At 43.3% G+C, this 26,137-nt stretch overlaps 2 protein-coding genes across 3 annotated transcripts in view; one reads left to right on the top strand and one right to left on the bottom strand.

Annotated features, from left to right (window-relative positions):
- RTN4 (reticulon 4) overlaps positions 1 to 6,850 on the top strand; it is a 66,593-nt gene extending 59,743 nt beyond the window's left edge. For both annotated transcript variants that reach the window (XM_082671931.1, XM_082671932.1), the window contains 4 exons: positions 4,401 to 4,470; positions 5,116 to 5,162; positions 5,347 to 5,405; positions 5,845 to 6,850. In XM_082671931.1, coding sequence (XP_082528057.1) covers positions 4,401 to 4,470; positions 5,116 to 5,162; positions 5,347 to 5,405; positions 5,845 to 5,887 — 219 coding nt within the window. In that variant the 3' untranslated portion in view covers positions 5,888 to 6,850. The remainder of the gene's footprint in view (positions 1 to 4,400; positions 4,471 to 5,115; positions 5,163 to 5,346; positions 5,406 to 5,844) is intronic.
- Positions 6,851 to 8,826: 1,976 nt separating this feature from the next.
- The window catches only part of EML6 (EMAP like 6), a gene marked incomplete at both ends in the record, with an annotated part of 312,634 nt that continues 295,323 nt past the window's right edge, over positions 8,827 to 26,137 (bottom strand). The window contains 10 exons of the mRNA XM_082672746.1: positions 8,827 to 8,983; positions 10,883 to 10,983; positions 11,384 to 11,537; positions 12,238 to 12,341; positions 13,914 to 14,076; positions 14,521 to 14,693; positions 15,993 to 16,181; positions 17,668 to 17,782; positions 18,438 to 18,595; positions 19,402 to 19,610. Coding sequence (XP_082528872.1) covers positions 8,827 to 8,983; positions 10,883 to 10,983; positions 11,384 to 11,537; positions 12,238 to 12,341; positions 13,914 to 14,076; positions 14,521 to 14,693; positions 15,993 to 16,181; positions 17,668 to 17,782; positions 18,438 to 18,595; positions 19,402 to 19,610 — 1,523 coding nt within the window. The remainder of the gene's footprint in view (positions 8,984 to 10,882; positions 10,984 to 11,383; positions 11,538 to 12,237; positions 12,342 to 13,913; positions 14,077 to 14,520; positions 14,694 to 15,992; positions 16,182 to 17,667; positions 17,783 to 18,437; positions 18,596 to 19,401; positions 19,611 to 26,137) is intronic.

Below are 26,137 nucleotides of genomic sequence, written 5' to 3'. Positions count from 1 at the left end.
ATATGTGTCCTTTTCTTGACAAGCCTAGTGTATATCACTTTATTATTCTCTGAGAAGTCCAGAAGAGCCTGGATAACTTTCTTTAACCTAGTGATACTCGTCAACTGTGTTTAAATAACCTATTACCACCAGAAAACTAGTATAAGATAGTTGAACAAATTTAAACCACCTAGTTAAGGTTTAATTCCATTTCTGTGATTGACCTTCTGTTAAGCTGTCTTTGAAAGGGACTCTTGTTTTAAAACAATGGTTCTCAGCCTTGGCTGCGCACTGGAACCACTGGGGAGCTATAAGATAATACTTGGGAAGGGGAAGGGCTGGGGGTCCCATCCCCTGAAATTGTGATTTAATTTTTCTAAGGACACTGGTTGGAGAACACTGTTTTTAAAAGTTATGTCTTTAAGCTGTAAACCCTAGGCTATAGTTTTCCCCCTACGCTTACTTCTGCATCCCTTTTATTATAAAAGAAAAGCATGTGACAGTCTCCACTGGGCTCAGCTTTGGGACTTCTTGAGTAAGGCTCAGCTTTATTAGGGGGGTTCTGCCTTTTGAAACCTCAAATCCCAAGAAAAAGCCTAATACTTTTATGTACTAGATACTAAGACTAGGTGTTTTCGGCAGAGGTTCTTATTTTTCCGTCATATGTCTTTGGGTGATAAAGACTGGATTCTTTATGACAGTAGTTCTGTGACTAGCAGTGAAAATATATGTTAAAATTACAAGAAAATTTTTAGCTATGGTTGTCTGATCATCCGGTAACCATAATGTTCCAGAATTCAGTCTGAAATCTGAAAGTGAGCAAAAAAGGCCTGAATTCCAGAAATAGCTGACCCAAAAGAACATTAAAATCTAGCCCTCGGGCTCCTAGGCATTAATCAACATACACATTTTGACAGTTTCCTTTCTGGTTTCTTTGGCCCACAGAAAAATTAGACAGGAAATGGGCTGGGGAAAATGTGATACTAATGAATGAGGCTGAAGATGTCAAAAGTCAAATGATTTTCAGTGTTTAAAACTTCAGAAAAAGTTTGAAAATGTCAGAATTGCTAAAGTAATTTCTGAAATTCTGTTAAACGCCCTCCTCCCATTTTCCTTAAAAATGCCTCCCCACCCCACGGAGACATCATCTAATAAAAATATCTGCAGAGCTTTTCAATGAGATATGTATGTGATATGCACTTAAATTGAATTCCCTTTTCCCCTGGACAAAAGACAAACAAGACATGGCCCTTGCCCTCTTCCGCTAAGTACTTACTAGACCTCCATTGTACTTTGCCCCTCTTTCCTCCAGTCTCATTAGTGCCTAAAGAGAGACGAGCCTTTGACTTCCTCAATTAATATGCATTGGCTGCAGTGTTGCCAAGAACTTGCCATAGAAGAGTACAGAATTTGTAGGTTTAAAGTGTTTATTGACCTTTTCCCTGCCTCTTTGTAATAGCATGTACATTCATGACCATTAATAAATGATTACTCTGTAAATGGTTTTACTATATAGCAGAGCAGAGATTCTGGAGTCAGATAAACCTGAGATCACTGTCACCTCTTGTCTGGCAACTTGCTTAATCTTTCTGTGTCTTGGTTTTCTCTTCTATGGGGATAATAACAGTATTTAACTTTTGGGGTTATGATGAGATTAACTGACCTAATGTATGTTCAAAAATTTGTTAGCTGCTGTTGTTATTGACAGTTTTAGTAATTGTGCGATTGCTAGATGCTGGTTCTTAACGCCTTTCTTTTCTGATGGTGTGTTCTCTGGAAACCCTTACCCAATATTTTCGTTTTGGGCCCCTGAAGTGTTAAATTTTCTCCAAACTTAGCTGCAACATTTAAAAATTCTGTGATAGCACATAAAAATGTGAATTTCTGGTCTCTCTCTTTAAATGGGAAAATTTGGCAACATTAGCCTGGAATACTTGCTCGGCAACAGTCTGTGGAGCTGGATTTTGTGTGTGCTCCTTGAGAGGGAGGATGCACATATCTGCCTCAGTCCGTACCAAGGCTCCCTCATGTGTTTATGTCACCTGCCTGGCCCCATAGACCTTTGAAGCCGCCCTCTGTTCCTCTCTTTGTGTCTGGATAGTCTGGCTTTTAGAAAGAGTGTCCTCCAAGAGGCAAGTCTAGTGATATTTGAGCCCCTTAGATCACCTAGGTGTGAGGTCTTGGGTTTCTTTGTGGCTTTGGAGTGCAGCCTTGTCGGTGACTTAATGACCAAATTAGGACTTATTTCTAGCTTGTGTGTTAGTTTCTGAATTTTGTTATGGTAAGGGTGTCTTTATTGCTAAAGCAATTTCTTCTAAAATGTAGAAGGTCGACTCTTCCGTGTCGACTTGTGGATGGTGATGGATGAAATTAGCTCTGTTACTCTATGGTAAACTTGCTCAAGTGCAGCAGTTATATTTAGCTTTTGCAATAGGAGTCTAAAACTATGTGAGAGGGAAAAGGCTTGCTAACTGGAGTCATGCTTCAAACCGTTCTATCAGTGGTTTCATAGTGGTTGCAAAGACCCAGGGCAGCATTTAATTTTTGATTTTCAATTGATGAGTGCTAAGAAGGCTTGATATTTGCTCACTTGAACATTAAATTCAGTGTAGGGGTAAGCAGAGTGTTGCTCTTTGTAGAACTGACAGTTGCTGCAGGAATCCAAAGTGTCTTCCTAACCTGCAGTAAATATAATTACTAGAGTCTGAATACTTTAATTACCGCTCAGTACCCAGCTCATAGTAGGCATTCAATCAGATTTTGTTGAGTGAATGAACACATGGACAAAGATATGCTTTAGATAAGGGTTAGCAAACTACTGTCTGACCGGCCCATGGCCTGTTTTTGTACAGCCTGGGAGCTAGGAATAGTTTTTATGTTTTTAAAGGATAATATTTAAAGAATATGTGACAGAGATCCCTTGTGGCCCACAAAACCGAAAATGTTTATTATCTTACTGTCTTTCTTTACAGAAAAAGTTTGCTGATCCCTGCTTTAGATGATGGACGTGTGCTAACTCCTCTCTCCTCTCCTTCTTTTCATATATACTGTTATTGGTACCTAAATAGTTGTACATGGTGGCATCGTGGTGGTGTGTGTGACCTACTAAATTAAATATGGCAGAGAGATTGCCAGACACATGAAGGTTCTTAATAGGAAGCAAAGGAACTGCTCCTGCTGAATGTTTAATAAAATCTGGACTGACTTTGTGTTTATAAGTCTTCAAGAACTTCTCTGAACATGGCATTGAGTTTTTACTATATGATGTCGCCAAGAACTGGAAGAAAACTTTGAAATCCTCTTTTTCAACCATTCATGAGTAAACTAAAGTATGTAGAGGAAATAAAGGACTTCTCAAAATGAAATCACTTTTTGGAAACAAGGCCTTTCCCAAACTGCTGTATTTAATGATTAAAAAAAAAAAATCCCAGATTTTGAGACCAGATTACTAAAATAGGAGAGTTTAGTCAGTTCACTGCAGTCCCCAGTCCCCTGGAGGAGACAGTGAAATATGATATATGAGTGAAGTATTACCTCAACTTGGGCAAGTTACTACACTCTATTTTTTTAGTGTCTGCATCTCCTGTGGTAATGATAGCAGTGCCTACCTTATAAAGTTATTAGGAGGAATAAATGAGTTTGTAAAGCATTTAAAACAGTGCCTGGCACTAATATGGTAAGAACTGGATTAGTGTTTGCTAAATAAATAAAGAAGGCAGTGGCTAAAAGAATAATAACGGTCAATTTTATTAATAGGTATAAAAGTTAGAGGAGTCCTCATTCCAAGGGGTCCTCATAATGTCTGAATTATTCAGCTCATACAGATCTTGAATCACTTAACTTGTTAGTACTTTAAAATCAGTTTTAATAGCTAATTCTCATGATAGCTTTCCAGTCTTCCCATTTAGAAGCTAAGTGCTATAGGTGGTGTACCTTTGGTATGTTTTCTGATCTCAGAGAAAACAGAATCAACTATTTGGTAGTGTAGTCCAGAGAAAAATGAATTGAGTCTATTAATTGTTTTAATTAGATTCAGAAATTCCTGAATGGAGACTGGCAACTTAGAAGTGAAATACCCATATTATTTTACCGAGTCTCCAAGGAGTATGCCTCTATTAGTTTGGCATTTAGATGGGTTGCTTTTATTTGAAGGCTTAATTAAGAAACTTTATTTGGGGACTTCCCCGGCGGTCCAGTGGTTAAGACTTTGCCTACCAATGCAAGGGGTGCGGGTGGTTCAATACCTGGGCGGTGGAGCTAAGATCCCACATGCCTCCTGGCCAAAAAAAAATATAAAACAGAAGCAATATTGTAACAAATTCAATAAAGACTTTAAAGATGGTCCACATCAAAAAAAAAATCATTAAGAAAAACCTTTACTTGAATTTTGTTTTTAAGTGGCTAATGTTATTTTCTTATAGTTTGCAGTGTTGATGTGGGTATTCACCTATGTTGGTGCCTTGTTCAATGGTCTCACGCTACTGATCTTGGGTAAGTCTACAAAACCACTGGAATGAGAAATTACAAAAAAGATGGGGGACTATCCCTGGCGGTCCAGTGGTTAAGACTGTGCTTCCACTGCAGGGGGTGCGGGTTCGATCCCTGGTCAGGGAACTAAGATCTCACATGCCACACAGCACAGCCAAAAAAAAAAAAAAGATGGTGTGCAAGGAGCTTAAAGACATTTTAGTGGAGAATATCCTTATATTATAGGAAAAATAGAGGATATAGGTTAGAGATTGTGATCTCTTTAAATAAATTGCTAATACTGATACTGTTTATGGAAAAGCCACTTTACTTCCTGAAGACTACTCCAACTAACAGTGATAAACCAGATCAAGGGTGGCCTTATTTGATGGTGCAGTCATAGATCTAACTAACCAAGACCAGGGATGCCTGTATTTTATAAAGTCTGCGTGATGTGATTTGAAGCCAGGAATGGTTCCTGCAGCCTCCCTTGGTTACTTCATTGCCCTGTGGTGGCTCCCCACCAGCAGGTGCATCCAGGAGCCTTGTGTCTTCCTCATTAGGAACACTTCTGACTATCTCAAGAGTGCTGCCGGTTTGATGGCTTTGTAGTGTTTGTTCCCTAAATCATACCAGTCTGTTTTAAAGGTTGTGTATTTCCTTTTTCAGCTCTGATTTCACTCTTCAGTGTTCCTGTTATTTATGAACGGCATCAGGTAATTTAACTGCAGATTTCAGAATACAGAGCACACGCTCTTATATGGAACTTAGAAATGGATCAGTGCCAGTTTCCAAAGCCTTATAAAAATGAGAAATGTGGTTTCTTAAGCCTTTAATATGTTTAATAAGATTTTTTAGCAATGGTAATTTTCTAGTAACTTCTTTCTACCTCTCTTTCAGGCGCAAATAGATCATTATCTAGGACTTGCAAATAAGAATGTTAAAGATGCTATGGCTAAGTAAGTATTTAAAATCTTTTTTTAACACTAAGGATAGGTGTACTGACTTTGACAACAGCGCAGTATTCTCATATTTAAGACATAATGATTAGTCAATTTCAATCAGACCTAAAGTGTGACAGAGTTGCCAAAAGATTTTTTTTTCTAACATTTGGATCATTAATTTCTTATTACTTATATATATATATATATATATATATATATATACACACACACACATATAATACTTATATGTATTTAAGGCTTTATTTAAGTCTAATTTGTAAGGCCAGGGTGGCAAAATTATAGCTCATAGTTTGACAGCCTTAGGATTTTATTTCTTGTATAAGCTGAGCAATGTACAAGTAATTCTTGAATTAATTAGTTAAGAAGCAGAAAACAAAATATTAAAATTCCAAAATATTTACACTAACCTTTTCCCCCTCCTTTTCATTTGTAGAATCCAAGCAAAAATCCCTGGATTGAAGCGCAAAGCGGAATGAAAAAACCTGAAATAATTAACAGTAGGAGTTTAAAGGGGATATTCATTTGATTCCATGGGCGGGGGGAGGGGTCAGGGAAGAATGAAGCCTTGACATTGCAGTGCAGTTTCACAGATCTTTATTTTAGCAACACAGTATCTGAGGAAAAATGACCTGTCTTGACTGCCCTGTGTTCATGTTCATCATCTTAAGTGTTGTAAGCTGCTATGTATGGATTTAAACAGTAATCATATTTGTTTTTCCTGTATGAGGCACTGGTGAATATAAAAGATCTGAGGAAGCTGTATATTATTATACTTTGTTGCAGGTAGTCTTGCTGTATTTGGGGAATTGCAGAGAAAGTGGAGCTGAAAAAATAACCCTTTTCACAGTTTGTGCACTGTGTATGGTCTGTGTAGATTGATGCAGATTTGCTGAAATGAAATGTTTAGACGAGATCATACCACCAAAGCAGGAGTGAAAAGGCTCGCCTCGCTGGTATGTTCTAGGTGTATTGTGAATTTTACTGTTATATTAATTGCCAATATAAGTAAATATAGATTATATATCTATCTATATATAGTGTTTCACAAAGCTTAGCCCTTCTACCTTTCCAGCTGCCCCACAGTGCTTGATATTTCAGTCGTTGGTTTCATGTGTGTAGTTCCAAAGCACATAAGCTAGAAAAAGAACATATATTTCTAGGAGCACTACCATCTGTTTTCAACATGAAACGATGCCATGCCAATAGAACTCCTCAACATAAACTTCATCACACAGTCTTACTGTAGTTAATTTTGTCACAAACCCTGGACTGAAATCTAATGCTTCCAAAAGTGTTGTTTGCAAATATCAAACATTGTTATGCAAGAAATTATAAAATGACGATTTATACAATTGTGGTTTAAGCTGTACTGAACTAAATCTGTGGAATGCATTGTGAACTGTAAAAGCGAAGTATCAATAAAGCTTATAGACTTAAAATATGTTTGGTATTTTGGTTTCCTGAACGTGCTGCAGATCAAAATGGTAGACTTCACTTCCACGCGTGTGCGGTGGCTTGTACTTTCAGAAAGATTTTAAGCTCAGAGTACAGCTACATTTATTTTGAAAACCTAAAGAACAATTTATATAATCAAATTTATTTGACACATACCAAAATGTTTTTTTAAATATTTTTATACTTTGATAATTGAAAATACATGCACCAATATTTTAACCTAGAATACAGTGCAGGATTTACGAACATACGTAAAATCATACCATATAAATGTTTACAAATCAGATTTAAGAACTTTTCTTGACACACAGACACTATTGCTTTTTAAATATAGTGAACATATCCTCATTGATCAATTTATTGTTTTTCACGTGGTTATTCAATGCAGGATCCGATCAGTATGAAAGGTCAGTGGTACAATATAGGCAGACGTGGTTATCACTCAGCATCACCAGTCACATGGTTACAGAACACAGAATTAGGGCTGCATAGGGACTCTAACTGTGGGCCCAACAACCTATCAGTGGATTAATGTAAGGCATTAATAAATTGGCATATAAAAATAGCTTAATGAGTGATCTAATCCATTTAGAATGCTGAAGCACTTCTGTGGTAAATGTTAATCTATTTAATTGAAAATGCTTCGTTTCACCTTTCCTGTAAACTGACAACTGCAAATAGCCAGTGACTCAAGATGCAGAATTTTTTAGTTCACTGACTAGAAGGACGAATCGGTACATGTGCTCAGAGTCCCAGTCCCTCACTCACCAGCCTGCCTTCCTGAGCGTGCCGTCAGCCCTCGCCGTTGTCAGCGCTCGGCCAGGTGTCAAGTACGATGGACGTGGTTTAGGATGCCTTCTGGTTTTGCTGGCCAAGTCACATCCTATCATCCAGCCAACTCTGAGGAACTCTAAACTAGATGATTTTTTTATAATCTTGAGTTGTCAAATATTATTTGGGCTTAGGAATTTGTTCGGCAAAGAGTTTTTAAAAATCCAGACTTGACCTATGTAGTTCACGTGACACTAATCACTGGGGCCAAGTCCACCCCACGCTGGGAGTGGTAAACCCAGCACAGCCTCAGGTCACCTCAGTTATCACCATTTAGGTTTAACGAGATAAATCAGCTCACCTTCCTGGACCTACTTGAACTTTTTTTTTTTTTTTCCCTTCTGTTCTGTAGTAGAGGTTTGTTTTATTTGAAGTGTTTTGGATGTTGTGGGTTTGGCACTCAATATGATGAAAACCGGTTCTACCCACCCACCCTCCGACTCCTGAATTTAAGTTTCTTTGCTGCTCAACTTCAAATAGCCACTGTTTCCCAGGCAGGTAACTGATGTCTTTCATTTAGGAAGCCTTGACCTAAATACCTGACCTGGGTGGCAGGGCAGGAGTCTGCTGAGGGTCCTGTAGCCCTCCTCAGTTTTGACGTTTTAGCACCATATGTAGAAAGGAGACAATCTGTGGGAGGGGAGACAGCAGCCCACACACCTGGAAGCTTTCAAAGGCACTTAATGGATATAAAACTCTGCAAATGAAACGTTAAAAAATTAAGTGTCTCAACTTGTTTATACATGGCTCATTTGGTTTTGAAAGCTAAATGTGGAGAACAGAGGCTATCAGTATTTCTAGTTCAGTGAATCTAACTTAAGCTGTCCTGTTCAACTTCCTTAATTGTAAAAATGAACATTTTTAAAGTATATAGAAACATACTAGCAAAACATCTTTTGTAAAAGTTTTGATGCAAATCAAAAGCTACATATTGGTTAGGGTAACTGAGGCTTTAAATTTTGTTAGTGGGCTACATTGTCAGATAGGATTTCTTTGTCAGTGTAGTTAGTACGTATAGTTTTTGGTCTCAGGAACAGAGGCAAGCAGTCTTAACGTGTTAGAACTGACCTTCCTTTTTGGCCTGACGGTTTTGGAGATTCCAGGCGATGGGCGCCGTCACACCACTTCACTAGCACTTGGAGCTTGTACGGCCTGCGGTGTCGTAGGCCTTTCCCAGCAGCTGGCGGCCAGGAGGCACCTCATCACTGCCTCCGCGGTGGCTGGCGGCAGCAGCAGCAATAAAGTAAGAGGACTCTGGCACTTCCAGGCATCGCCACACGAACACACTGAAAAGGCAGACCAAACAGTCATTTTGCAGGGCTGGACATCATGCTTTTGTCAAGTGACAAAAACCAACTTTGCCAAGTGCTCCGGAGTCAAGCCCAGGTGGTGTAGTGAACATTTTGATTTCAATTTCAAAAAAACAAACCAGGGATCTTGCCACCAATTAAAGGTCTGTTGCTTTTTTAAAAGGTCTATTGTTTTTTGTTTCGTTCGGCTCTTTCAGCAGCCTGCGTGTCCCTTCTGAACGGGAGGACTTCTGGCAGCCTGACTTCATACTATCTCTCTTGTTACTACTGAAAAGGTTTTATCAGCTCCACTCGAGTAGGAGAGCCCTTCCTGGTGCTCAGCACAGGGCCAGGGATTGTGGTAGGCTCCCATGACTGCAAAGGCCAAGGGGGCCCTGCACTGGAAAGGTGACGTCTAAGCCTTTTTTAGTAATCAAGCGTCCCCTCGTATCTCCTGGGGACGGGTTCGCTTATGTCTCCTAGTGCTCGCCTGTTCACAGTTTGGCGGATGCTGCTTTGAATGGGTGTTTGCGCCCCACAGGGAGCTGCTGTCAGTACTATCTCAAGGGCTCTAAGTGCCAGCAGCGGTTGGCACAGCAGCCTGGAGACGGGTGCTCCCAGGCAGGCCATCAGAAAGCATCTTTTGGGGCCATTTTCTACACAGTGCTTTTGGGTAGGAAGTGGGCTGAAATTCTCTTCAGGTGCCTTTTCCACAACCTCAGACCACTAAAAATAAATCTGGAATGCATGCATTTCTTCTTGATCCCCCCCGAGGAGTTCTGCCTGGGCTGAACAGAAACCAATATTCACGTTTCGATAAAGCCCTTCAACTACATTAGATGTGGAGAAGCTGAGTGACTTCGAATGACCTCATCCTGTTGCTCCACACTCCAAATAAGAAACGCCCTCTGTGGAGGGACAGGAGAAAGCTGCTTTCTTGGAAGTGCTGATGTCATCTCTGGAGCAGGCTGGTAGGGGTCCTTCCAAAAGGCACTGGAAGACCAGCCATGCCTCACAGGACAATGGGCCTGTTTCACAGTGAGCAGTGGTTAAGGTCAGTAGCAGCCCTGGCTCAGGAATCCACATAGCTGGTTGAGGCTCTCCTGCTACTAAATAGCACTGGCCCTAACGGCTTCGCCCCTTATCTGATCTCATGTGTATAAACGGGTAACACATGTCCTGCTCGTTTCTCGGGGTGACTGAGCCTCAGTATTACTATTTTTAAACCTCTCGGTTGTGGATTAATGATCCACGTTAAGAACTCTGGTGATGAATTGGAAGTTCTGAGTTAAAAGGCCTATGGATCAAGGTCATTCTAACCTCCTGATTATATGCAGTGGACGCCGTGGGCTGTCCAACAGCTCCTACTGGAATCAGTATCTTGGGCCTCTCACTACCTGCCCCTCCAGCCAGCAATGCTCAGAGTAGCTGTTGCATGCCGTTGGCTGCTCACCAATCCCAGGACAGCTCTAGTGGGGACAGAGTCCCATCAAGAATTGGGTTGGGGGCTTCCCTGGTGGCGCAGTGGTTGAGAGTCCGCCTACCGATGCTAGGGGACATGGGTTCGTGCACCGGTCCAGGAAGATCCCACATGCCGTGGAACGACTGGGCCCGTGAGACATGGCCGCTGAGCCTGCGCGTCCGGAGCCTGTGCTCCGCAACAGGAGAGGCCACAGCAGTGAGAGGCCCGTGTACCGCAAAAAGAAAAAAAAAGAATTGGGTTGGGAGTCACCAGAGACTAAAGCCCTTCTACTTAGAAAGTCGTCACTGGATCTCTGGTTCACTGTCCCACCTCAGCCCCTCCACGTGCCCCTGGGAGGAGCTGACACCTGAGGTGGGGACGGGAGGGGGTGAAGGCTAGGCTTGGGAGCAGAGCTAGAAAAATCAGGCTGGTACCTGCAGTCGTCTCCTCCAGTGCTGACCACGTACTTGTCGTCATGAGAGAAACGGATGTTTGTCACGTGAGCCGAGTGACCGAAGTAACGCTTATGCTTGGCCTGTGAGCAAAAGTGAATGGAAGTGATTAAGAGACCCTGTTCCTTCAGCCACCATGGACCACTTCCAGGACTCAGTTCCCCCCTCCTAGGACCTCCCTTCACCCATGGGATGCCCGTTGGGTCTGAACATCTCTGTGAGCAAGCCCTTCGCTGGCTTCCTGCCTCATTCCTGCCCCACTTGTGGCCACTCTGTCCCCCCTCCATCCTTCTGGCTTCCAGGACTTCCCCTCCTGAGGGAGAGGAAAGGGTTAGGTGTTGCCAAGTCTCCCCAGGGCTGTGACAAGATTCCTCTTGTTCTAGATTCTACATGGCCGTGTAGATGTGGCCACGATTTCCAGCCGACCGCAGAAGATCAGCCAGCCTGGAGGCAGTGCAGGGAGTTACTCTAAGGAAAACTCACAAATTTCTCTGTGCATGGGAAATCAAAGAGCTTCACGAGCCCAAAGTCGTCTCCCGTGACAATGTTCAGGCCAGCGTGGGTCACACACGCGCAGTTGACATCAGCCTTGTCTGCGTTTCGTGGCCAGATGCCAATGACTTCATCTCCCAGAATGCTGTTCCAATAGGAAGAGGTGTGAGACAGGTGGACGGGTGGGAAGGCTTCCTGCAGTCAGGCACCCTCTCCCAGGAACGAGAGGGGAATTCAGCATGGTCACGTGGCTCCTCCGGCAGGACGGCACCTGTCCCCTCCCGCTCTGAATACCTGCCCCAGCTCCTACTATTCTCTGCCCCAGTCCCTTTCACCTTAAAAAGAAAAGTTACCTCCATCTTTGATTCTCTCCCTCTTCCCTACGATGCTTCTGAGTATATGTAGCTTGGGAGAAGTGCGGGGCTCTCCAAGCTCACGGGTTGGTGGCCTCTTTTCCCTTGACGTGGCAGGGCCCTGCTGCTTACCCTGCTACCCGGCACTGCCGGCCCTCCCTCTCCCTCCCAGGGATTGCAGGAGGCCTCACTATACCGCAGGGGGTCTGGCCAAGAGCTGGGGGATGGTTTCCCTTTGAACTTGCTAGATGGGGTTGGGGACGAGTAGGACAGATTACACAAAAAGAGGGACTTTGCATTTCAAAAGCCCAGGTCAGACCAAAGCCAGCGGCCCAGACTGGGAGCAAGAGGCCTCCCGCCCTGACCCCACAAAGGAAAGAGCTCTGTCTCTAAGCTGCTTCGGATCCCAGCCACACACAAACTTGGAGGCTGAGGCTGGGACGAGAGTCTCCCTTGTGACCTTTTCCTCCAGAAGAGCTTTCCTCCAGTCACCTTGTCCAGGAGGCCCAGGTGATCTTCTCAATGACCGTGGCTTCGGTGACCTGCTTCCCCAGGGGGACCTCATGCACCTGGCGCTTGTAGGCTCCTGTTGACACCTGCAAGTGGGAAGCAGCCAGGCCTATCAACTTTCTTTCCCGTCCAAAGGACTCCCCTTTGGGTGTATTGCTTCCCAACCTCTGCATCCCCAGGACTTTTCACCAAACCCAAGCTCAGCTCCAGGCTGCAAAGCCTGTGGTCAGCCCGCCGCAAAGTTCACATAAGCAGGGCATTTTTCCCTCCGTTTTCTTGCTATTTTCCAAAGTCCTACGGCAGCTTCTCCAAGTGTGGTTCTTGAGCGGCAGCATCAGCCTCAGCTGGACACTGATTAGAGATGCACGTTCTTGGGCCCCACCCTAGACCTACCTAGTCCGACAATCTGAGGGCGGGGCCCAGCAGGCTTTCACAAAGCCTCCAGGTGATTCTGGTGCGCGCTCACGTTTGGGAACCCCTGTTCTCAGAGAACCAAGGTCCTGTGCAACAGAGCTGAGGCAAGTCTTCTTATGGACAGCAGCTGACGGAGATGATTTCTGAAGTATTAGGACCTGATCCTGGCTTCTCTGGGAAACTTCTAGAGGCAATTGATCATTTTCCAGCCAACGGCCACTGCCTCCATCGCCAGCCCCCTCCCTCCCTGGGGTGCTAGACCAGCCACCCCAGATATCCCTGCTGTACAGGGATGAGCCGAGATCTTTCCCACATCAGGGCCTTCATGCAGAAGGCCTGGAACCATGTTCCCGCCACCCTTGGGTGGCTGACTCCTACACACCCTGCAGACCTCAGCTTAAACAGCACCGTATGGAGAGGATGTCAGTGCATCTATTTAACAACAGTCAGTGCCTGTTAAATGCTCCCGCAGGGCGCTATACTTTTCCTTCTCGGCACATAATCACAATCTGTAGTTATAGGTATATTTTGTGATGATTTGTTTAATGCTCGTCTTGTCCAGGACAAGGCAAGCTCCAGGAGAGCAGGGACCAGGCCCATTTCATACACCCAAAAGCCTGGCGTAGCGCCTGGTTCAGTCCACACTTGATGAATGAAGCGTCCTCTCTCCTTTCACAAAGACTACCCGACTCCAGGCTGGCTCACAAATGCATAATATTTGTTCAAAGTGCTGGAGAAATCACTGTTCTATTTTCAGCTCTAAGTGCCAAGAGTGGGAGCCCTCGCGATCCCTCCCCGCTTGTCAGTCTCCCCGGGGGCCAGTGATGGGCTCTCACTCCAGGCTGGCTGACTGGAGTCTGAGTCCCGAGTTGGAGGGACCACACTACCCATGGGATGTGGAATTGAGATTAGTAAGTGTAAGAAGCAACACAGGCTTCTGTGCAGCCCCAGAGAACTAGGAATTAGGACGCCTTGAAGGGGTGGTGGTGAGAGGAGGCTCAAGATGATTAGGGCTTGTTTCCCGCTTTCCTGCTGAAGAATAAGTACTATTTTAAATTCTATTCAACTTCCTTAAGTTCTCTAAGCCTCTGTTTCTTCATTTATAAAATAGGGAAACTAACAGTACTTAAACAGTTCCAGTGAACACATTTCCTGACACAGAGTAAGCACTGATTTCATAAAAGCCATTGTTTGTAATACTATTATTAACGGTTACCCCAGATATCAGTAAAGCCAAAGCATACCTGGATGTATTTGCCATCTGCGGAAAAATCCATCTGAATGACAAAGCTTGGGATATCTTTGCAGTAGCCGATGCGGTTCAGACTTGTGCCCTGAGTGAGGTCATAGAAGTCAACTGTGTGTCCAGAAGAACCAACAGCTAAGAATCTGCTGTCTGGGCTGATTCTAGAAAAAGCAATCCAAGAGCACAGGCCGTGAGGAGGGCTGTGTAGGGCTGGTCAGGCATGAGGTCTGCTCTGGGACAGGCCTCCCAAGCTCAAAGGCAATTAGATCACACGTCATGATTCACGTGTGGTTAGCTTTTCCTAAAGTCTATGGAATTCGACAGCTTCTCTGGATCAAAACCCCCTGTAAGTAAGTAAATGGATGTGTGCAGTCTTTTGTAGAAGGCCTTTTAAGAGAAGTTTTTACCACACTCTTATGGAAATTAGCAAAGACATGTCTGAGAACTAACGTGTGAGAGGGTCTCCTTCCATAGTTGGCTCACTGAAAGGGACCCTCTCACAAGTGAGCTCTTCATTCCAGCCATGACCCTCCTGGAATGGGAACCATGGGAGGGAGAATGAATGCCCGCCTTTCTCCTCCCTGCCCAGACTGCCTGCTATGTACCTGATATCTTGGATAGCAGATTTCCGGTCTCGTTTCTTCCCCCAAACTTTCAGGCTGTTCACCAACAAGACGACAAACTCTCCATTCTTCATGCCAATGGCCACCATCTCCCCGTCAGGGCTGTAGGCTGCACACCTGGCCGCGTGGCCCAGGTTCACCTTGTTTAGCAGCTTCTACATTGACACAAAGTAATACCACCTGAGCCCTTGGCCGCCTCAGCTGGTCTCCAGGGGAAATCCTGCACCCAGGCCAGAGCAGCCAGGCTGCCTCTAGGGAGGCTCCAAACTGCTTGCTTCTAATAGTAGGTGTCCCTGAGTGGCTGAGGGGGGCAGTATGTTTTGCCTGAGCAGCTGGAGAGACAACACGGTTTAGGACAGAGGTTGGCGAACTTTTTCTGTGAATGGGTTGGGAGTAAATATTTTTAGGCTTTGGAGTCCATATGGTCTCTCACAACCAGTCAGCTCTGCCAGTGAAGCACAAAGGCAGCCATGGACACCAACATAAACAAAAAGCATGGCTTACTTTGCAGAAACGGGCAGCAGGCAGACTTGACCCTTGGGCTGCAGCTTGCTGACCTCTTGCTCGGGGGAAGAGTTTGAGCTTCAGCATGTGTTAGTTCAGATCCCAGATCCTGGCTCTGTCCCTAGCTGGGTGTGTTTGGGTAAGTTACTTCTCCGTCTTGCCATGTGTAGAGAATCGATATTAGTATTCGTCTTGCAAGGTGTTGTAAGCATTAACGATAGCATATATGAAGCACCGGGTATGTAGTGGGTGTTAATAAACATAATCCTTATGAACTAAGGAGTATAACCACCACACTTAGCCTTCTCCATGTCTGTTCTATGATCCTTACACTGAAAATATGACTGAAACATTTACTAGCCATTTTGTAATGAAACCAAGTCTTTTAATTATTAGAACTTAAGTACTTGTTTTACTATCAGCTAAGACTTGGTAACATTAATCTTCCCCCCCCCCAGCTTTCCTATTTGACATTTTTACTCCAGACAAGTTATTTTTTTGAAATTTTTTGTATTTTTAAATTGTTTTTCCAAATGCTAAGAGAAACCTTGTTGGGGTTTTGATTGAAATGTTCCATTTGGGAACATTTGACATTTTAAATCATTTTTAGTCTTCCCATCCAGGGAAGACATGATTTATCTCTTTGTTTTTTAGTTTTGTGGGTTCTTTCATGACAAGAGAATAATCATTCTCAATTATATTATTCCTGTACTATAAATATTCATAGATGGATACACAGCTAAAGAGATATATATATAGAATGGGTGTGTGTGAACAGGACTTCTTTTATTATCAGTCCCTCTAACTTAATTGCTGCCCTGTGGCCGATCTCCTGCCCAGCCCCATGCCCCCTTCTGGCCTGACCCTGGCCGAACCTCCCCTCGCCCAGGGCTGTCACTGCTCCGAGGCCCACATGGGGCATCCGAGCCTGGGCAGCGTCGGCCCCTGACCTTGTCAGCCAGGTCCCAGATTCGGGCTGTGCCGTCGTTACTGGCAGAGATGAAGATGTCCTTGGAGGGGTGTGTGGCCAGGCCCCAGATCTCCCCTTCCATGTGTCCATCAATCAGGATGTTGGAAGCAGCATTTTTTTCACCAACTTCAATGATTTCTCCATCCTTGGTTCCCACTAAAATCTTTCCCTGTTGTAATCAAAACACTATTAGAAGAAAGACAAACACTACAGGATCCCACTCATATGAAGTACCTAGAATACTCAGATTCATAGAGACAAAGTAGAATGGTGGTTTCCAGGGACTGGGGAGATGGGGCAAAGGGAGTTATTGTTTATTAGACACTGAGCCTCCGGTTCACAAGATGCAAAATGTTCTGGGGAGGGGTGGTGGTGATAATTGCACAACTATGTGAATGTATTTAATACCACTGAATTGTACACTTAAAAATGGTTAAATGGTAAATTTTATGTTCTCTATATTTTGTCACAATTTAAAATAAAATAATATAAAAAAACACTATTAGAGTAACTTGGGAAAGTGCCTTTGCTGGCACTGGTATTAAAATAGGAAGAGCCAAGAAGTGTTTTGTTCTTAGCCACTGATTTGCCATTCTTAAGCGAGCCCTTCACTTGGCCTGTACTCCCCCCGCCACCTTGGGGAGAGTTCCACCAGAGCTCTCCATCGTTTCGTCTCTGCTGAATGGTCCAGTGATTGCAGGCTCACTGCAGAGCGGGGCAGCCAGTTTCTGCTCTTGGACAGCCCAAGCTCTTCCTAAGTTCTTCCTCGCACTGAACAAAATCCATCTCCAGATGACTTCTAGGTTCTGGGCCTCGTTCTGCCTTCATCTCCTGTCTAATTACCCTTCCGGGTGATTGTTGTGTATCTATTTAAAAATAAAATTCCCAATTTTCAATTATGTAGAGTCCAAATCTGGTTTGCCTTTTTAGTGGAGAGCATCTAGAAAGCAAATTCTTAGACTGATACCAATTCCAAAATATAAATACAAGGTATTAAGTAGAGGTTAAGAGATTTGTTTTCAAGTGCTTCAGAATCTCCTGGGGAATTAAAAATAAAGAAGAAGAAAAGGAAAACACACATCAAGGTCAAGGCCCCACTCCCGAGATTCTGACTTGGCGGCTCTGGATACGAGTCTGGATATCCATGTTTAAAAGACAAAAGCAAAACTCCACAGTGGTGTGTGATATTTAGCTCAGGTACAACTTGAAAACCAATGGCTTTGAGTCAGACAGTTTGGCAGTCCTTCCCCTTCCCGGCTGCGTACCCTTGGGCATGGGCAACTACTTAATATCCCTGTGCCTAAAATAACATTGTCTATAATAACAGCAGCTAACATCTACTGACTGTGGCCATGTGCCAGGCATAACGAAAGACGCTGTGCATGTATGATGCATGCAGTCCTAACAACCCGTGTGCTGGACACAGAAAGGATAAGCAACACAGCCAAGGTCACACAGCCAGTTCTCCTGGGTGAGTCACACTCTGCACCCAGGTCTGTCTGACTGTGCTAAGCTGCTTCCCCTCTGCACTAAGCCACACCCGGGAGGCTTGTTCTAAGGACTCAACCACTCAGCACAGGGCAAGTGTCCGGCTGGGAAGGTGCTGGACGAATTCTGGGCGTCGCTGGCAAAGGCCCGCCCCACCCGGTGCTCACTTTGCCGCGGCACACGGAGCGCACACACTCCACCAGCTGCCCCGTCTCCAGTTGGAAGGCCCGGCAGCGCTTCATCTCCTGGTCCCACAGTTTCACAGCACCTCCTTCTTTGGTCCTGAAAAAGATCAAGAACTTAGCACGTTAGCCCTCATCCTAAGACCGCCCAGGACCCTCCGCTGCCCTCTCTCCCTGTCATCTCCTCAAGGTCCCATCCCCTCATCCCCAGGCCCAGCAGGACAGACCCTCTGGGGTGGCCCCTTTCATAAGCCCTGCTGATGAGCTACCAGAACCCCTTGAACCTAAAGATTTCCTAGACTGCTTTCAAATGCCACCACCGTGGGAGGAAGAATCGAAACCTAAAAAAATCAAGCTATGTTTTTATTAGATCGAACGACGAAGAGAAATGTTTCTCCCACTTTGCAGCTTGGCTTTCACACGGTCCCGGTCTGCACTGGACGTCCGCCCTCTTCTCACCCCTCCTGCCTCCTCCCAAAGAGCCACTGACAGTAACACCTAATGGACAGCACAGTCACCTGGTCTGTTCGAGAACACCTCTCCGGTTTTTCAACTACCAAGGCACCACCTCTCTGACCCTTACTTCTGAAGCTTCTGACCCAGGGCCCTCTGGGAGAGATAGCAGACTCATCTCCATGATGCAAAAAAGACAGGAGAGTGAAAATCTGCATTTTCTCCAAGTTGGAGATGCTTCTGTCAGTTTCTCCCAAGACAATCCAAAAAGACCAGTTGTTCCCAGAGGAGTTCGGGCTTACGGCCGCTCTTTTCCACCGGTCACTATGAGCCCGTCCCGAAGGGTTGTGTACATTGTGAAGACGGGGCCTGTGTGAGCCTTGGCCACCAGTCGGACAAGGAAGTGGTCCTTCCACACGTAGACGTCGCCGTTGATGGCACCCGTGAAAGTGAGGTTGTTCTGTAAACAAAGGGACACCTTCCACACCAGGACACTTCCTGCAGCCCTCGAGAGGGTTCCCTCCCAGCCACCCACTCCACTGCTAAGGCAGCAGAGGCAGAGAAACATTAACACACTCAAATTGACCTTCTGTGCCAAGGGAAGGCGAAAGAATTCTCAAAAGAGCATATGGTAAGGAAATCACCTAGCTTTGCGGTGTTAGTTTTGGGAACAGTTGATTTCCCCACTGAGCACAGCTCCGCTTTTTAATGCACTTCCATTCTGGGAGCAGCCTCAGGTGACTGCAGGGAAGGGCGGGACCCCAGTCTTCAAGGAGACTTTCCTGGCCTCATCTACAAGGAGGGTAAATCCACACCTGGAGGACCAAGAGCTGGCTGTGTTCCAAAATTTCCCCAGGGGAGCTTGTGCTGGCTGAGGGCAGCCCGCAGCCTGTGTGAGGGTGTCAGGGGATTTATGGCACAGGAGGACTGGGGGGAAAGGGATGCTGTCCAGTGGTGGAAATGCCCCTCAGCCTCTGTGGCCATCTAGCCTAGTCGGACAGGCCTGCAAGTCAATCTGGCTCTGGAATAATGAAACTCCAGCCCTGGGTCGGGGTCCTGCTTTTTTCTGATTAACATTTTGAGGGGAAAAATACAGTCAACTCACCCATCTGTGCTAAGGAAACAAAATAGTGGTTGCAAATAATCCAGTAAAGGAGATCTGTGGAAATGGCTTCCTTGCTGTTCACAGCTTCTAGGATATACCTGCCCCCCATGCCCATGCCCAGGGGTTCAGGGTCCCGTCAGGAAGCTTCTGCTGAAACTCACAGCACCGAAGGCCACGGAGAGCATCGTCTGCATCTTGGCAGCCTCCATGGACCCGATGACCCCTTTCTTATAAAGCAGGGCACTGCCTGCCAGGGTCCAGAACTTCATGTGCTTGACTCCGACAGACACAAACTGTGTGTCTGAGTCAGGGCGAAACTCCACCACGAATATGCGCTCCAGGTGGCCCCCTCGGCTAGCAACCTTGGCACCTGCGTGGGTGAGAGAGTCTGGTGAGGTGGGTCCTACGCTCCCGGGCCAGGCAGGGGAGCTGCAGCCCAGGACAGAGGGCTCTCTGTCCCAGCAAGGCCCAGGGCACACTTCTGGTTCCTTCTTCAGCCGCCCCCTCCCACCTTCAAACACTACTCCCCGGGTGGGAAAGAGACCTTGTCTGGGAAATTTCCAGAGCAGCAGGTGCTGCTAACAGAACCCCCAACCTAACTCTACCCCGTCCCCACAAGCCACGAGCCACATCCAGGCATCTGTGAACAGAGGAGGAAAGGATGGCCCAGGAGACAGAGGTTTCCAGATACGAGAAAAGGGCAAAACAGCTTAAGGGCATCCCCCGCCTTGCCACCTCCAACAGGATTCACCCCACAGGAAGCCGCAGCCTCCCCACAGTGCCACTGGAGACACATTCCTTCAGACTGTTGTTTTCTCCAAAATTCCTCTGCTTTTAATTTCTTTAAAAAGTTCCCCACATTCCTTTTTCTTTCATGGTTTTTAGGTTTAAAATGCTTACCTTTTATATTACTAGTTCTTTCCCTCAACCTAATTCATTTCTGTTTTTGATTTCTGTCCTGAGTTTTATTTAACCTTTGTCTTAATCAAACCTCAGTTCCACCAATTATCTGTACAACAATTTTGGAAAAATTATTTTAACCTCTCTGTGCCTCAGTTTCCTCATCTGTAAATTGGGGATAATAATAGTTCCCACTTTATAAGGTGTTGTGACGATTAAAAGAATTGATAAAAGGGAAGCCCTTAGAACAGGCTTGGTGCAGTGAGGGTTCTGTAAGCAGTAACTACAGTTAGTTATTTTTATTGCTCTTTTACCTCCTTTTAAAATCTCTGAGCTTCTAGTCTTATCCCATCTATTTTTATCTCATCATTATTTTCCAGTCCTTGAATTTTTAATTTATTTTTTTAACATCTTTATTAGAATATAATTGCTTTACATTCTTGTGTTAGTTTCTGCTGTATAACGAAGTGAATCAGCTATACATACATATATATATATATATATATATATATATATATATATATACACACACCCATATCCCCTCCCTCTTGCGTCTCCCTCCCACCCTCCCTATCCCACCCCTCTAGGTTGTCTCAAAGCACCGAGCTGATCTCCCTGTGCTATGCAGCTGCTTCCCACTAGCTATATACACTACCAAATGTAAAATAGATAAGTTCATGCCACTCTCTCACTTCTTCCCAGCTTACCCTTCCCCCTCTCCGGGTCCTCAAGTCCATTCTCTACATATGAGTCTTTACTCCTGTCTTGCCCTTAGGTTCTTCAGAACCGTTTTTTTTAAGATTCCATATATATGTGTTAGCATACAATATTTGTTTTTCTCTTTCTGACTTACTTCACTCTGTATGACAGACTCTAGATCCAGCCACCTCACTACAAATAACTCAATTTCGTTTCTTTTTATGGTTGAGTAATATTCCATTGTATATATCTGCCACATTTTCTTTATCCATTCATCTGTCGATGGACACTTAGGTTGCTTCCATGTCCTGGCTATTGTAAATAGTGCTGCAGTGAACACTGTGGTACATGACTCTTTTTGAATTATGGTTTTCTCAGGGTACATGCCCAGTAGTGGGATTGCTGGTCACATGGTAGTTCTATTTTTAGTTTTTTAAGGAACCTCCATACTGTTTTCAACAGTGGCTGTACCAATTTACGTTCCCACCAACAGTGCAAGAGGGTTCCCTTTTCTCCACACCCTCTCCAGCATTTATTGTTTGTATATTTTTTGATGATGGCCATTCTGACTGGTGTGAGGTGTTACCTCATTGTAGTTTTGATTTGTGTTTCTCTAATGATTAATGATATTAAGCATCCTTTCATGTGTTTGTTGGCAATCTGTATGTCTTCTTTGGAGAAATGTCTCTTTAGGTCTCCTGCCCATTTTTGGATTCGGTTGTTTGTTTTTTTAATATTGAGCTACATGAGCTGCTTGTATATTTTGGAGATTAATCCTGTCAGTTGCTTCATTTGCAAATATTTTCTCCCATTCTGAGGGTTGTCTTTTCATCTTGTTTATGGTTTCCTTTTGCTGTGCAAAAGCTTTGAAGTTTCATTAGGTCCCATTTGTTTATTTTGGTTTTTATTTCCATTTCTCTAGAAGGTGGATCAAAAAGGATCTTGCTGTGATTTATATCATAGAGTGTTCTGCCTATGTTTTCCTCTAAGAGTTTTATGGTGTCTGGCCTTACATTTAGGTCTTTAATCCATTTTGAGTTTATTTTTGTGTATGGTGTTAGGGAGTGTTCTAATTTCATTCTTTTACATGTAGCGGTCCAGTTTTCCCAGCACCACTTACTGAAAAGGCTGTCTTTTCTCCATTGTATATTCTTGTGTCCTTTATCAAAGATAAGGTGACCATATGTGTGTGGGTTTATCTCTGGGCTTTCTATCCTGTTCCATTGATCTATCTTTCTGTTTTTGTGCCAGTACCATAATGTCTTGATTACTGTAGCTTTGTAGTATAGGCTGAAGTCAGGGAGCCTGATTCCTCTGGCTCCGTTTTTCTTTTTCAAGATTGCTTTAGCCATTTGGGGTCTTTTGTGTTTCCATACAAATTGTGAAATTTTTTGTTCTAGTTCTGTGAAAAGTGCCATTGACAGCTTGATAGGGATCGCATTGAATCTATAGATTGCTTTGGGTAGTATAGTCATTTTCACAGTATTGATTCTTCCAATCCAAGAACATGGTATATCTCTCCATCTGTTTGTATCATCTTTAATTTCTTTCATCAGTGTCTAATAGTTTTCTGCATACAGGTCTTTTGTCTCCTTAGGTAGGTTTATTCCTAGGTATTTTATTCTTTTTTGTTGCAATGGTAAATGGGAGTGTTTCCTTAATTTCTCTTTCAGATTTTTCATCATTAGTGTATAGGAATGCAAGAGATTTCTGTACATTAATGTTGTATCCTGCTACTTTACCAAATTCATTGATTAGCTCTAGTAGTTTTCTGGTAGCATCTTTAGGATTCTCTATGATGTGATCTGCAAACAGTGACAGCTTTACTCCTTCTTTTCCGATTTGGATTCCTTTTATTTCTTTTTCTTCTCTGACTGCTGTGGCTAAAACTTCCAAAACTATGTTGAATAATAGTGGTAAAAGTGGGCAACCATGTCTTCTTCTTGATCTTAGTGGAAATGGTTTCAGTTTTTCACCATTGAGAATTATGTGGGCTGTGGGTTTGTCATATATGGCCTTTATTATGTTGAGGTAAGTTCTCTCTATGCCTACTTTCTGGAGAGTTTTTATCATAAATGGGTGTTGAATTTTGTCGAAAGCTTTCTCTGCATCTATTGAGATGATCATATGGTTTTTCTCCTTCAATTTGTCAATATGGTTTATCATATATATGGATTTGCCTATATTGAAGAAACCTTGCGTTCCTGGGATAAACCCCACTTGATCATGGTGTATGATCCTTTTAATGTGCTGCTGGATTCTGTTTGCTAGTATTTTGTTGAAGATTTTTGCATCTATGTTCATCAGTGATATTGGCCTGTAGTTTTCCTTCTTTTCAACATCTTTGTCTGGTTTTGGTATCATGGTGATTATGGCCTCATAGAATGAGTTCGGGAGTTTTCCTCCCTCTGCTATATTTTGGAAGAGTTTGAGAAGGATGGGCTTAGCTCTTCTCTAAATGTTTGATAGAATTCGCCTGTGAAGTCCTTTGGTCCTGGGCTTTCATTTGTTAGAAGATTTTAAATCACAGTCTCAATTTCAGTGCTTGTGATTGGTCTGTTTACATTTTCTATTTTTTCCTGGTTCAGTCTTAGAAGGTTGCGTTTTTCTAAGAATTTGTCCATTTCTTCCAGGTTGTCCATTTTATTGGCATACAGTTGTTTGTAGTAATCTCTCATGAACCTTTGTATTTCTGCAGTGTCAGTTGTTACTTCTCCGTTTTCATTTCTAATTCTGTTGAGTCTTCTCCCTTTTTTTCTTGATGAGTGTGGCTAATGGTTTATCAATTTTGTTTATCTTCTCAAAGAACCAGCTTTTAGTTTTATTGATCTTTGCTACTGTTTCCTTCCTTTTTCATTTATTTCTGATCTTTATGATTTCTTTCCTTCCGCTAACTTTGGGGTTTTTTTGTTCTTCTTTCTCTAATTGCTTTAGGTGTTAGGTTAGGTTGTTTATTTGAGATGTTTCTTGTTTCTTGAGGTAGGATTGTATTGCTCTAAACTTCCCTCTTAGAACTGCTTTTGCTGTTTCCCATAGGTTTTGGGTCACCGTGTTGTCATTGTCATTTGTTTCTAGGTATATTTTGATTTCCTCTTTGATTTCTTCAGTGACCTCTTGGTTATTTAGTAGTGTATTGTATAGCCTCCATGTGTTTTTTTTTTTTTTTTTTTTACAGTTTTTTTCCTGTAATTGGTATCTTGTCTCATAGTGTTATGGTCAGAAAAGATACTTGATACGATTTCAATTTTCTTAAATTCACCGTGGTTTGATTTGTGACCCAAGATATGACCTATCCTGGAGAATATTCCATAAGAACTTGAGAAGAAAGTGTTTTCTGTTGTTTTTGGATGGAATGTCCTATAAAAATCAATGAAGTCCATCTTGTTTAATGTGTCATTTAAAGCTTGTGTTTCCTTATTTATTTACATTTTGGTTGACCTGTTCATTGGTGAAAGTGGGGTGTTAAATTTCCCTACTATAATTGTGTTACTGTCGATTTCCCCTTTTATGGCTGCTAGGATTTGCCTTATGTACTGAGGTGCTCCTACATCGGGTGCATAAATATTAAAAATTTTATATCTTCTTCTTGGATTGATCCCTTGAACATTATGTAGTGTCCTTCTGTCTCTTGTAATAATCTTTATTTTAAAGTCTAGTTTGTCTGATAAGAGTACTGCTACCCCAGCTTTCTTTGATTTCCATTTGCAAGGAATGTCTTTTTCCATCCCCTCACTTTCAGTCTGTATGTGTCCCTAGGTCTGAAGTGGGTCTCTTGTAGACAGCATATATATGGGACTTGTTTTTGTATCCATTCAGCCAGTCTATGTCTTCTGGTTGGAGCATTTAATCCATTTACACTTAAGGTAATTATCAATACGTATGTTCCTATTACCATTTTCTTAATTGTTTTGGGTTTGTTATTGTACGTCTTTTCTTTTTCTTGTGTTTCCTGCCTAGAGAAGTTCCTTTAGCATTTGTTGTAAAGATGGTTTGGTGGTGCTGAATTCTCTTAGCTTTTGCTTGTCTGTAAAGGTTTTAATTCTCTGTCGAATCTGAATGAGATACTTGCTGGGTAGAGTAATCTTGGTTGTAGGTTTCTCCCTTTTATCACTTTAAATATGTCCTGCCACTCCCTTCTGGCTTGCAGAGTTTCTGCTGAAAGATCAGCTGTTAACCTTACGGGGATTCCTTTGTATGTTATCTGTTGCTTTTCCCTTGCTGTTTATAATATTTTTTTTATATTTAATTTTTGATAGTTTGATTAATATGTGTCTTGGCGTGTTTCTCCTTGGATTTATCCTGCATGGGACTCTCTGTGCTTTCTGGACTTGATTGACTATTTCCTTTCCCATATTAGGGAATTTTTCAACTATAATCTCTTCAAATATTTTCTCAGTCCCTTTTTTTTCTCTTCTTCTGGGACCCCTATAATTCAAATGTTGGTGCATTTAAAGTTGTCCCAGAGGTCTCTGAGACTGTCCTCGATTCTTTTCATTCTTTTTTCTTTATTCTGCTGTGCAGTAGTTATTTCCAGTATTTTATTTTCCAGGTCACTTATCCATTCTTGTGCCTGTTATTCTGCTATTGATTCCTTCTAGAGAATTTTAAATTTCATTTACTGTGTTTTTTTATCATTGTTTGTTTGCTCTTTAGTTCTTCTAAGTCCTTGTTAAACGTTTCTTGTATTTTCTCCATTCCATTTCCAAGATTTTGGATCATCTTTACTATCACTACTCTGAATTCTTTTTCAGGTAGACTGCCTATTTCCTCTTCATTTGTTTGGTCTGGTGGGTTTTTACCTTGTTCCTTCATCTGCTGCGTATTTCTCTGTCTTCTCATTTTGCTTAACTTACTGTGTTTGGGGTCTCCTTTTCGCAGGCTGCAGGTTCTTAGTTCCCGTTGTTTTTGGTGTCCGTCCCCAGTGGGTAAGGTTGGTTCAGTGGGTTGTGTAGGCTTCCTGGTAGAGGGGACTGGTGCCTGTGTTCTGGTAGATGAGGCTGGATCTTATCTTTCTGGTGGGTAGGACCAAGTCCTGTGGTGTGTTTTGGGGTGTCTGGGAACTTATTATGATTTTTCAGTCTCTCTGCTAATGGGTGGAGTTGTGTTCCTGTCTTGCTAGTTGTTTGGCATGGGGTGTCCATCACTGGAGCTTGCTGGTTGTTGAGTGGAGCTAGGTCTTAGTGTTGAGATGGATATCTCTGGGAGAGCTCTTGCCGATTGATATTATGTGGAGCTGGGAGGTGGAGCAATGTCCTGAACTCGGCTCTCCCACTACTGAGGCTCAGGCCTGACACCCGG

This window comes from Grampus griseus (assembly GCF_964374135.1).
Source record: "Grampus griseus genome assembly, chromosome: 15".
Taxonomy (NCBI): domain Eukaryota; kingdom Metazoa; phylum Chordata; class Mammalia; order Artiodactyla; family Delphinidae; genus Grampus; species Grampus griseus.
The sequence above is the reverse complement of the archived record's forward strand: the minus strand, read 5'-3'. Positions and strand labels throughout refer to the sequence as shown.